Source organism: Pygoscelis adeliae, unplaced genomic scaffold (assembly GCF_000699105.1).
Source record: "Pygoscelis adeliae isolate BGI_AS28 unplaced genomic scaffold, ASM69910v1 Scaffold21, whole genome shotgun sequence".
Lineage (NCBI taxonomy): Eukaryota > Metazoa > Chordata > Aves > Sphenisciformes > Spheniscidae > Pygoscelis > Pygoscelis adeliae.
In genome coordinates, this window is record NW_008824243.1 from 5,726,024 (window position 1) to 5,739,498 (window position 13,475).

At 38.9% G+C, this 13,475-nt stretch overlaps 1 protein-coding gene across 1 annotated transcript in view; it reads right to left on the bottom strand.

The window, feature by feature from the left end:
* Positions 1-5,372: 5,372 nt before the first annotated feature.
* The window catches only part of NIPAL1 (NIPA-like domain containing 1), a 14,038-nt gene continuing 5,935 nt past the window's right edge, over positions 5,373-13,475 (bottom strand). Inside the window, exons 2-6 of the mRNA XM_009335220.1 lie at positions 9,789-10,055; positions 8,621-8,677; positions 8,079-8,169; positions 6,118-6,278; positions 5,373-5,977 (exon numbers count right to left, since the gene is read on the bottom strand). Coding sequence (XP_009333495.1) covers positions 5,373-5,977; positions 6,118-6,278; positions 8,079-8,169; positions 8,621-8,677; positions 9,789-10,055 — 1,181 coding nt within the window. The remainder of the gene's footprint in view (positions 5,978-6,117; positions 6,279-8,078; positions 8,170-8,620; positions 8,678-9,788; positions 10,056-13,475) is intronic.

Sequence of the window (13,475 nt, forward strand, 5' to 3'; positions counted from 1 at the left end):
CAATAAAAAGCTCCGGTAGGTTTATGTACTCAGAGCACCTTGCTCATGCTCATTTCACTGAGTTGTCCCATGGTGAATACACATCCATCCTTGAAACATGCTGGTCTAATACACAAGAGCCAATAATGCTTGCGTACCAAGCCTTCAACTTCTCAATATAATCTTTCTGTAGGCTGCTTTGGGCAAATTATGAGTAGGCTGTTATTAACACTCTGACGCAGATAAATTTAACAGCTGCTATCATCAGGCTGACAGTAAATAAATGAAAAAGCACTAGAAAATGCTTCAGAGTCAGTGAAACCAGCGCTTAATCAGCAGCAAGAAAGGTCTACAGGACAAAGGTCAGGTATCTACAGTGTATTTACTTACCAGAACAGCTACACCCATAAATAAAGACTAAGTAGGCCACCTCAGTCCTCACAGTGTCTCTGAGCTTAGCTCAAACTCTAACAGGCAAAAATGAAAGTATTTATACAGGTGAACAGTGAATGCCTCCCATGTCATTGAACATAAAGAGGCGTATGTGGGCAAACGGATGTCTGTTAGCTGTCTTTTTTAAAAACTTTGTGAGATAAAAGAAAGACCTGGAAGAGCAGTAAAGGTTAGAAGGAGACACTATACCACCCTCGTATAGCGAATGTCTAGTCAAAGGCTGTTTGAGTGCTCAGCATTTGTAAAAATTCGGTTGATGTTTCCTGATAAAACATCAGAAAACTTGCAGCAAGTCAGTATTAGGCAGAATTCCCAGCCTCTGTGCGCCAGCTGCTTAGGATATATCTCTTTTCTATAAAAAAAGCTGCACTGTTGACAAACTGGAAGGTATTTTCAGAAAATGAAATTATTTCCCTCGTCAAAAGTATTCCTGACGAGCAATGGAGATCAATCACTTGTGTGTATGAGTCTGGTGACGTTTCTCTCCAGTGCCATGTGGTTTTCAGACCAACATTTTTACCCCCTCCATGAAGTTTCACAAACAGGGAGGCCTTGCAGACACACTAACGCACATCACCAAGCGCCACTCCTCCCTCACGCACCACCAGCCTGGCTCCCTCTCAGCCTCCCCGTCCTGTTCTGAACCTCGGCACCACTTTAAAACCTGCCAGAAAGGAGTCAGCTACGGGAAACCGCTCTGCTAAAAGAGTATTTTCTAACACACTTGCCAGTTTTGTTTTGCTGGAATTTAAACAGTAAGAGAACGGTGTTTGCTAGGAGTATATAATTCCCCATATAGTTCCAGGATGCAACCCTGATGAGTAAAGAGGTTGAAGTTTTGAATCAGTACTCTTTGGGATGGAAATTTTTTATAGCATGGCTGTTTTAAGCATGGCTGGGAAGGCAGGTAAAGGAAGATGGTAGAACAGGTTTCTATAGAAACTAATAACCTATGTACTTCCTTCCAAATTCCCTGCAGATTATTTAACCTATCCAAGTCTTCTTGACCTACCTACATTTAATCAGCACAGCTAGGTAATGAATTTAATTGCCCATTAATTTGTCCTGAAGTACGGTAGTAATGAGTAGCTGCCAAGATTTGTTTTGTATCAGCATTTAAAAGCCATAATTTGGTTAGCAATGTATTGCCTCCGAGGTTTTCTTTGTTCTAGTTCTTAACCATTCCCTCTACTTTCCAAAACACCTCAAGTTACTTTAGATAATATCCTTCATTTCACTGCCTAGAAAACCTGACAACTCACTAAAATACTCTCCATTGAGACTGCCATGAGAAAGAGATCCCTAATACATCAGCTTTGGGTTTTCTTCCCTAGTTTAGAAGGGAAGGCATCTTCACTTGCCCATTATTTTTGTCTCTCAAAATCCATGTCTTTTGACTACTGATCATCGGCATTAAATGTTCCTTGCCGATGCTTTCTACAGAACACCAGGGTAAAAATAACACATCTGGACAAATTGGGTAACTCTGTAAGAGAAGCTAAAACCTCTTGATCTCCCCATACTCTTCCCTCCAGTTCCATCATAACAACATTACAGACTTTTTAGCTCAAGGGGAATATATCGTAGTTTCACACGTGGCTTTGCTAGGGGAGTGGAAAATTTTCTTTCCTATCAGAAAAAATAGTAAAAGTCAAAGCTACTAGAAGGTCATGATCAGGTCAGATGCACATGAACTGCAAGGACATCAGCCAGACTTTCTTCATCTAGAATCCACTTATGTGTGCATAGGACCAGCTGCTAAAACCAAGATGATTCACTTTGGATCTATCAGCGTTCAAATGCTTACCAGAAATATGAATTACACTCCTTTTTATCCCTTGTTTAAAAAACACATACCATTTAGTACCTAACCATGAATAATTTATTACAAGAGAAATATTAGCATAGTTTCATTAAAAATTATTTCAAATTAATAACTAAATATAAACATTTTTAAAAATGACATCTCTTATAGCAAATGCTTTTTATACAAATAGAAAATCGGTAACTTACTTCTTAGCATGACAGACTTCCTGTACACCATGAAAATAAGCATTAACTTTGGTTTTCTGACATTGTAAGAAAATAATATTATTTCCCTAGTAGATGTTATTTATGTATAAAAGCAGATACACAGGTCCAGTAGAAAATACAGAATTTTTGCTTGGTACAAGTTAATTGACTGCCAGGAGTTAATACGAAGAGAGCCCAAACTCGGTATAAAAAGAGTCCAGACCCTTCTCAAAGAAAGTATTACTACATATCTTAAAAAAAAAACCAACACACATCCATTCAAGAATTGGACTGGTCGCTTTTTCGTACAAATAACCCGTTTGGTCACAGCACAGTGATGACTGTAAAAGCAGACAGAGGGGCCACCAGCTATGCAAAAGGATCTCTTTTTCTCTTTTTGGGGCAAATCAAGATTTTCTTCAGTTACTCTTTAAATTTTATGAGTAATTCACAGTGAAAAGCAATGCAAGTTTTTGTTAAAAGGCAAACTGTAAAGAAAATGCCATCTTTAGCCTTTTTATTATTCGTATTATCTGTTTTTAACTATAAAGATTTTGTAGCTTGAATCTGGCCAACAAAGCCAAAGTATTCTCTACATTACCTAAGAAGTAATGAAACTCTGTTTACATATTTTCTTCTCTGAAGCTTTTTTAACACATGTATTTTAACAGCAAAGAATTGCTGCAAGTCTCACCACTTGGAAAGCTGAAAAATATTCCAAAGCTGTATACACTGTCATTATATTTTCAAGGCAAGTACATTTTTTGTGAAAATGTCTCTTTTGCCGGGGTAACATTGCTGCCACCTCCTGCACTATTGAATGTACTTCTCAAATTAGGTAATCACAGGTGATAACCTGAATACCCATTGCCTAATGACATCTTCTGGGCTTCTCTTTACATCGGCAAGATTACCTGCAATCTTTTATAAAGTACTGTGAGCAGAAGAACCGGACACACTTTTCAGTATCACTTTTTTCAGATACACTCTTCGTTGTAAAAATGAGGGTTTAGAAATAAGGTGCAGGTGATTCATACAATTTCTACCTCTTCCTGTAGGTATGTCAACTACAAACCTATCCAAGTGAAAAAAACAAGGTGCTTGTAATTTAGAAATAACTTTAAGCTAGTATCCCTAGTGTTACTTTCTAGTTTTTGATAGCTTCTAAAGCATCATTAAAAATCATTAACAAGTGAGATATTTCATGAATGTCTTTCAAATAGGAAGTACTTAAACTTTGCACAACACAAACATGTATGAAATATCAGTGGCAACACTTTTGTTCTTACAGCTAATTTATGAGCCTTCTTCTGCAGAACAATTCGCTCTCCATCCAAAGTGTCCACTTTTACTACACTCTTTGCACATTAGAGAATATACAGCCTGCTTCATGAGGAGGTTCTGCTTGGCATATAAATCTCAGCTGACTAAAATAATTTTTTAATTGCTGAAATGCTAGCATCCTCTGGCAAAGGTTCTGGACTCACACTTAAAACCCCAAGAATTGGAAATACTACCTTTCTGATGAGCTCGTCATGAACCACACATCTGATTGCTGAAGCTACTTTCTTGCTCACAAAGTGGCAACAAAAGGGATTGTAACGAGTAAACCATGGACTGTGCAAGCTGTTTTTGTGAGGTAAAGATCAGTGACCACAACTGAGGAACATACTGTGGTACAGATACTAATCTTCAAGGCCTACGGTAGATTAATAGCTAAAACATCTAATAAAGGTGAATACTCATTTTTAGAAAAGATGAAAAGGCCAAACTAAACCAAAAGATGTTTTCATGTTTCTCACCACTTGTTTACAGCCCTTCCTTTACTTAGTATTTTTAGAAATAGCACACGGATTGGAAAACGGATTTTGCTTTTATGACAGAATATAAAATAACAGGACTATTTTGCTATTAAGAAACACCAATATTTTTCCGGAAACTGAGAAAAGAATTTGAAAAGCTTAAATGGGTTTTGATGAATAGATGGCAGTATTAGGAAGAAGTACAGAAATAAGTAAGGCCCCTTCTTAAGCCTTGAAGTAGTATAAAACAGAGTGGAAATTGTTAAATGCACATTCTGGTTTTCTTCTGCCTTTGAACAACTTGGGTTTTTATCTCATGTAATTTTTTAAAGCCAACAGCAACTGTGTTCAGGCCTCTAACGAATTTGCTTTTTCTTAAAATGTAACTTGGTCATAGTTTTGAAATAAAAAGGTACCTGCACATCCAGGGATTTGCCATCCATTCAGGACTCCTAAGGTAGAAGAGCTAAGACTTTGCTGTTAAAAAATGGATTTTGAAGGAGAATGGTTACCAAGAACCACATTTCATAAATTTTTTGGTGACTTCTATTCGAGATTCATTGGTAGGTCATCAAAAATGAAAAAAACTTGCAAAAATTTTTATATTAAAAGCTAAAAGGGTTAAACAATATTTTCTTCATATTATATCTCCAATTAATATCCTTCAGGTAGACGATCTACAAGTTTGCTTGGCAATAAATTATAAAAATATAAAGAAAGCCTGAAATATTAAGGCCATTGCTAAGATAATAGCAGAGTGCTTGTCACTTCAGCAAGGATTATCTTTTATCATGATGGGAAAAATTGCACTTTGTAAACATAGCTTACAAAGACCATTCTTTTCTGCTAAAATTCTCCAATAGGAGATGCTGCATAAAAAAAGGACAACCTTGAACAACCTTGTTCATTGCCTGACATACAATCACCATTAGGTTTCTGTCTGTCATATTATTGAACATTTTCATTCATTACTACCAACAGCTGGCACAGAGGAGTGGCCCACACTTAACCAGCCTTGCAGACGGTTTTCCAGAAGATGGCAGAAAAGAAGAGCATTCTGGTAGACACAGAATGGGCTGAGTCTGCAATTCATGATACTTCGATGATGAACACCGCTTGAGAGTTTCATTGACTGAATAAAATGTTGTCCTCCTCATATGCCAAAGCTGGGTCTTCCATGCTCTCCAGTAAAGTGTGACAAGTTTCGTAGTCACAGTGTGGTAACGATGGTTCTTTTGCAACAGTAGACATCAATTGACTCCAGGTGATACTAGTATTTTTGAAAGCATGCAATAGAAAAATGCCTATGATGATACTGCAGAATCCACTCAGGGTTCCAATGATATCACCCAGGTCCATGCTACTCCACTCCTTGAACAGGATGATGGAGCATGTCACAACTGTCGTGGTGAAACACACATAATAAAGAGGTGTCACTAGAGATGTATTGAATACATCCAACGCTTTGTTGAGATAGTTTATCTGAGTGCTGACTGAGAGCACTAAGATGCCCACCAAAACGTAAACCAATGGGTGTCGATAAACTGGCTTCTGCTCCAGCATTTGTTTCATGGCAATGCCCAGGCCTTTCACAGATGAGACAGAGAAGGCACCAATGAGCGAGCAAATTAAAATGTAGATCAGTATATTTGTTTGACCTCTCCTTGGAGCCACGATAAAAATCAGCATGAGGGCAACAACTGTTAGGAGAACAGCAAAGGTAACAAACGCTGTAAGAAAGAGGAAAGGGAAGAGTAATACACATAAGAGAAAATCTCAGACTATGTCCAAGTACACGCAGAAAGTTATTCAGTGTCCCGAACACTTCTCTATGAACTGTAGCACAAGTTCATTGCAATTGCATACAGACCTGGATCTTGCAGCTTTCTTTCCATCTCGTCTAGTGAGGTGACCTCCTCCTCCTCAGGGGCGTGAATAACCATGACCGTTGACCCCAAAATGCTCAGTACACAGCCCAGCTTTCCGTGAATATTCAGTTTCTCATTTAAGAAATAGGATGACAATATAGCACTGTTTGGCATAATATAAATAAAAGGTTCAGCTCCACCAGCCACGTGAGACATTAAAAATCTTTCTGTGTAACATGGTAGTAATTCAAAACCTCTTTTGAATTTGGATATATGGGAAACCAGCCTGAAACAATCAAATTTTAAGGATGTTTGCAGGAAGGTTGGTCAGGACCAAGAAGGTCAGGTCAGGTTTTAGGGGGGTTAGCAACCCTGATCCCTCCCCTCCAGATTGTAAAGGGTCCCAATTGCTCAAGGAACTTCTCTCATTACTGATTGCCCGGGTCAGGGGTATGCACTCTCACACACCCGTAGGTTGACCACACAAGCTGTTATTTTCTTCCAAAAATGGTTTAAAGCACTTCATTTGCCATCAGAACCAATGCACACAAGTTTTGGAAACTGTTCCTCCTCATCCCTCCCTGGGCTCTCCCACCCAGGCAAAGTTTCTGCCTGGCTTGCCAGGACTCTCCCAAAATCACAGAGAAGGCACATCTCCCCCTTCGAAGAGGACTGACCCCAGGCTCTCCAAGGGGTTCAAGATTTAACCTGAGGATAATAAGATGGCCCAAATGAGGCCACCTCACAGGGCACATGATTAGCCAGCTAGAGCACAACCTTAGGCACAGACACAGGCTTAGCAGTGTGTGGACAGGCTCACAAATAGTTTTTCAACCCACTGATCGAATTACAGCTATTTTTTCGCACAAGGGTAATGAGCTCACTGACATGAAGTTCTCACAATGTTTCTGTTTCACGAAAATTGGAAAGATTGCTATCCACATCAAAGGAGAGGACATTAAAAATCAAGCTGTTTTGAGTAGCAGCAGCCAGGCAGCCAGTTAGTCTGCATCTACCTACATGCTGATCCCAGCACAACTGTAGGTGACAGAGTTACACTGGTTTTGCTATGACAGAACAGTTCCATTTTTAGCAGTTAGATTACTGCAAGCATCTTCAAAAAAACCCCCAAAAAACCATGGCCAGGTTGGTTTTAAACCCTATGTTTCATATAGTATACTCAGGTCTTAAAAATAAGAGTTTTACATTTAAAATACAATAATTCAATTTTGCTAATGAATTTTTCCCCAGAATGTTTGTTGTAAGCATAATCCACGTCTTTTCAGCTTCTGTGATAGCCTTATTAATTTACATGCGTAAGTACTTGGAAATTATTTGTTTCTTCATACATAGGAAATAATGAGTGTTTGAAGGGCATTCATATTTCAAAAGAATGACAAATTTTAACTGTGGATATTAAAAAAGCTAAAATTTCCTTTGTCTTCTTTCTATAAGGACTTAAAAAAGACTGACAAACCCAAAATGCTTACTAAGTGTGCCTTAATTTGAAATTATGCTCCTATAAAAAAAGAAATGTTTTTGAAAACATTTTAATGGGGGAATACTGTATTTTCTTTTACAGTTTTGTCACAACTGAAGAACGGGGTAAGACTTTTTAAGAAAGCTTCGGTTCTCTAGGAAGAGATGAATTACAACCTTCTACCACTGTGCATCAGCAGTATACCTGGTATACGCTGATAAGAAATACTTTATAATATAGGTGGAAGGCTGTTGGGAAAGCATATATTAGTCTTTGGAACAAGACTTCTCATTCCCTCTACCCGGAAAAATTCAGTTCTAAATAAGCAAGGGATCTTTCCACCAAGGAACAAAAAGCATTTTTTGTCAATATATTCCTTTTCAGTTTTCTTATTACAGTTCTCTACTTTCAGCCAAAGACATTGCTTTTTCCTCACGCAGTGACTGGTTCCTTTGTCAGAGCTTGCTTCCAGTTTGTACTAACCTTATGAGAACACTCAGTGCACCCAAGGGGGTAACTAAGGTTGCAGGTGCAAAGGCATAGGCAGCAAAGTTTGCAGCTTCTCCTAATCCCACTGCAGAAGAAAGAACATTTGGATCAGGTTGAAGGGGGGGAATAAAATTATAAATATTTTGTATGACAGCTACGATAGCAAATATAAACCAAAATCTTTTCTCTATATTATATATGCAAATTTTCCTTTCAATATTATCTAACCTCCTCTGGACATAATAAAGGCTAAAAAAGTTAAATACTTTTCCCCTAAGTACTCCTAGAAGTTGGACAGATTCAATCCCATCGCTTTTGACTGGATATTAAAGAAAAGGTTGTAATTCTGCATAGAGCTCCAAAGAGCAAAACACAATATTTGAGAGATGGGATATCAGAATGGCTTCTGTCATAAAGGTGATTGCAAAGACATTTCTTTTAAGTGAGGGGAGTGAGAAGTCAGGGAATAAATCTATTTAAAACAATCTGCTGTATGTAGCATTTACATACAGGTTGAGAGGAAAGAGGCGACTTACTTGATAGCAATCCAGTCCACCAAAGCCATTCCTTCAAATAAGAATATCCACCTTGTCCTGGAAGCAGAAAAAATAATCTCATCTTAGAAGAAAGAGATCACCTTATTATAATAAACAAAACTACAGCTTCACATTTGCCTCTAGTCATATAAAGTACTCAAAGAGCATGTTATCTGGATGCAACATGAAGAATATTTTGTTTGATTTTGACTGACATTTTTATTAATCACTCCACTGCTTTGTGACTTGGACTTCTGAAAAATGATATTTGACTAAAGGGAAAGTTCCAAGCAAAAGTAAAATGTCCAAGAAGATTGTTGGTGAGCTTAAGAAACGCTTCAAAGTGCTTTCCCAGGTCAGATCCAATATATTCATACACAGTCAGCTGCATTTTGACACTGCTTATACTTTAAATTGAGAGAAATTAGGAAGAAAAATGCCACTGCATGCTTTATTTTTTTTTACATAAAACATAAGTATATTGAACATTCAGTAACACATTTTTTTTCCAAATAACCAAATTCTCTGGAAGAGTATATCGCAAGAAACACAACAAACAAAAGAAAAACTTCTAATGCTATATATTTAAATCCATGCAAAGGGAATTACGAGATTAGTCCAATGGGTTTTTTAAAAGCTCTCCACATTTTTCTAGCTCTAGCTCTTCATCTGTTGACTTTGATAAAAGAATAGTTAAAATAGTTAAAAATAACTGTAGAAACCTTTGTGATAAGTATCCTTTCCACAGCTCATTGCACTTCCTTTTTTTAAAAAAGAACTAAACCTAGTTAGTGTCTTAAGACTTTCCATCTCAAACGAGAGGGAAAAAAGATGGGAAAAAAGAGACAGAAAGGCACATTGAAGGGTAAGACAAAGGGAGAACTTTATTTGGTATCTAGCTGCTGTCAGGGAGGAAATATCACCAGCTCACTATATTTAATACCGACTGCTGCCACCACAGCCCTAAGAATTCTGAAATCTCAGTCCCTGTAATCACACCATATTTCCATCCCTAGCCAAGAAAGGACTTCTCATCACTGTTAAAGTATGACAGTTTTCAACTATGACGGTTTTAAATGTGTGATCTGTGACTCAAACCCTGATTTTGCCGAGTTATAACAGAGGTGTTTGTGTCCCCAGCAGGAGCAAGGCAGACACCACCGCTTACCAGCTCGGGGGACTCCTTTGTCTGCCAGTTTCAAAAGTCCTTTCTTCTTCAGTATGAAACTAGAACCAATAAAGATACTGGAACCTATCGCCAAAGCCAAGCCAACGTAGAGGCGGTATTTGCTTCCAGCAGGCATGGAAATGCTCCAGTTCGTTTCATTGAGAGTCCCGTCCATAGAGGTAAGGAGAGAAGAATGGGATTCAGACACGTTGATGATCTGGCACCATGCTTGGCAGGAGTCATGGCAAGCAAAAGAGAGCACAGCACCTGGGAGGAGAAAAAGGAGGACAAGTGATTCATGAACTAGGCACAGCTCTGAAGGAGCCCCATCCTCGCTCTGCTCACTCCTTTCCACATCTTCCCAGAGCACTTGTCATTTCTGACCATGCAAATAACTCACAAAATCCACATAACATACACAATGCTGCCCCAGGTCATTAACCACCCCTGTAATTCACAGGTGCATGCCTTATTTTAACTATATTTTTTGCACTACATTGGCTCAGTCAAGCAATTAGGGCAATACCAAGGAATGCAACAACAAAATATTACCTTCAATGTAAATTTCATCTTGAAATCGTGAAAGCTAACCTGAAACCTCTTTTGTATTGTGCAGAGACCACATCCCTAAAACACAAACACACAGCCAAATCCATGATTTCAGACTTCGCCTGCTGAAGTAAGCCTGCTGTTATTCCAGGCTTCTGCTTTTACATTTGTAGCTGAGATTTGGAAACAACAACTAAAAAAGAGAAGGAAAAAATCTATATAGGGAGCAAACCCTTGCTGCATATGGGTACTAATACATTTTGTTAAAATCATTCAGTGACTACTGTGTGAGCCAGATCTTCTTTAACCAATCATAAAATTTTGAGATGGAGGCCTCATTACAACTCTCGGAAATTTTCATCTAACCTCAACAACCCCTAGCTGGAGGAAGACCACAGCCTGCAAGGGACAGTCCCCCTGGCTATCCCTGCAACACAGCTGCAGAGCCAGGTGACCCTGAGCTAAGACTGAAACTTCACACTCTCTGCCAGCCAAGCCTTATCAGCATCACTACCGTGATAACCTGTGGGAATGACATCATTGCCATCAGCCTAGACGGGTTTTTTAAAGGAAGAAGAGGTATTGCATTTCCAAGAACAAAGGGAGTCGTTATTTTGCATGGGGAAGCAGGGGACAGGCAGCAATGCCGCAACAGGGCTTACGGTAGTCTAGGCAGATGTTTCACAGTTTCTCATGGTAGACTGCAGTACGGAAATAGCATGGATCACAGAACCGAGGCTGGAATAGCTTTTAAGGACAGCCTTTTTGGAAAGAAAGGTTTTACTGCAATGACATGTTAAAATATGAAACAGCAGATGCAGAAAGAGCTCAGTCCATTGTGATTCATGTAAAGCATTGGACGCAACAAATAATTTTGCTTTCCACGTTTCCCCTGTAATTAAAATGACACATGAAGGATTCATCCTGCTGAGTGGCACCATCAGTAATACACTCACTATTTTTCCAACTGAAAATAACACTTGGAGACTTGGTAGAAAAGGATGTGCCTCTGTGTCTGTTCATACCTAAGCTCTGGAAATAATGTTCTGTCAAAAGTACTTCACTGCACAACTAACAATAAGCAGCCTTGGATAATTCACCTAATACTGTTTAGGAAGGAATATTTAAAATATCAAAAGTATTAAAAACGGTATGAAATTTGACAGCGTATCTTAATTTGCCGCTGACAATGCTGATACTAACACTGGGAGATACTACTGCCCTTTACAAGTAAGGAACTGAGAATGAATACCTACTCCCAGTTGTCCTGTGTCATACTGTACAACAAACACATTACAGTAAGTCATCATTTGATTTTCGGGCTGTGCAATCACATTTCCTTGTTTGCCAAGAGAGTTTGTTTTGTATTGCTAAGCCAGGCTTCATAAAAATGGTCCCACAAGATGGGTATGTCCATATTCTGCAGCTGAAGATTAAAATCTTAAAGAATTTACAACTACATGAAACTACTTTTGCATAGTGTGTAGGACAGAGAGTATTCTGCCATCTTATCATTACTAGAAACTGCAATTGGATAATGTAAAAGAAATGGGATTTGCATCTGTATCTAAAAGTATTTTAAAATTCTAAAGTATTAGCATAGTCTAAGAAGAAGAAAATTTTGCATATACTTAAGTTTTGACATAATTATTAAATAAATTACAAAAGAAAATTACAGAGAAGTCCTTTAAGCATTAACGTTTCTCTTAGCTAACACACATCAGGGCAAAGCAAAAAAGTGGAGAGGTTGCCAGTAAATGAAATCCCTTCGCTCTCAATACCTTATAATGATGCTAAACCGGACTGGCGATGGTTGTACCACCACCACTCAGCTACTACAGGCTTTATGTGAGAAGCAGCAACAGTTCTTGCCTTTAATTAAAAGAAAGCATCAAGAGAAAACCTTTTGATAAGTATGGTCTTTTAGCTACCTGCAATGGTAAAGGCAGCTTTCTATCAGTGTGTTGGGTTTCTGAAGTGAAGAAAATAACACTCTTCTCCCCCTTTTTGTGAATGGTATACTTTCATTTAGGTGGAGATGAACGGCAGGCTTATTCCCTTCCATATGACATTACTACTACTACTTTTTCTACTGATTCTTAAGTTTTGCATTCCCCGGCAGACTTTATGACATTGAATAATGAAAATTTAATCATGCCATCTGTAGTAAGTCACTCAGTGACTGCCACAGGATGCTTCTCTCCTTTCTGAAATACAATCTTTGCTCGCATTTACAAAGAGACGTTGGATTTTTCGCCTGTTCGTCTGCCAGCTGAGAAGAGTCATTTTGAATGGTTGTGATCTCTGTTTATTGTGCTGAGAAGGTTTTTCTAGTTTTTAAAAATGTGTCATTTGTTCCACTTGCATGTAAAGTGATATGTCACTCCACTGATTGAAGAATCATCTGAGAGCTGGGAAGAGGAGGCTGATCCAGGAATTACTATTACTTTACTCCCCACTGTGACCAGTCTAAAGATTACCTGGAAGGCCTGAGGAAGGTGACAAATCTCTGAGGCCGCCTGGCTTGCTCAGCACCCAGTTTCTGTAGCTAAGCTAGTTTCACCTCCCACTTCCAAATGTCAACAAACATGAACCTGTCAGCAGAACCCCTCCTCGCAGAAATAAAACTCTCCGAGTTCTTACTCAAGGCTGATAGCAACAGGAAACCAGTCTGAATTTAGGCGGCCGCTGTTGTAACTTCTAAAGTGTTTTTATGATCCGAAAATGCTTTCTCAAACACCTAAATATTATCTGAGTCGGGTAGATCAGCCAGCCTGGTGCTACACATTTCTTGTAGCAATTTTAACTTGCAGTCCTGCAAAGGCCTAGGGCTAACGTACCCTGCGGTCCACTAGTGACAGCCAGCCTAGCTTTTATCCTGCCACTGAAGATACTGGTCCTAAGCCATCTGGAAAACTATTTGCTTTGATTAGACATGTAATTTGACCATTTTTATTGCGCTCACGAGTCAGCTCACACCTGGCAGGGGCCTTTCTCGGTCACCCAGGAAATACCAAGCCCACTGTCGCCAAGGCCTGGCTACCTGGGCCGAAAGTCGAGGTACTGAGAAGCAGCAAGGATTCGCTTCCCGGCACACCCCCGTTCACAGAAATGCACAAAAGCTGCTGAAAAGAGGGT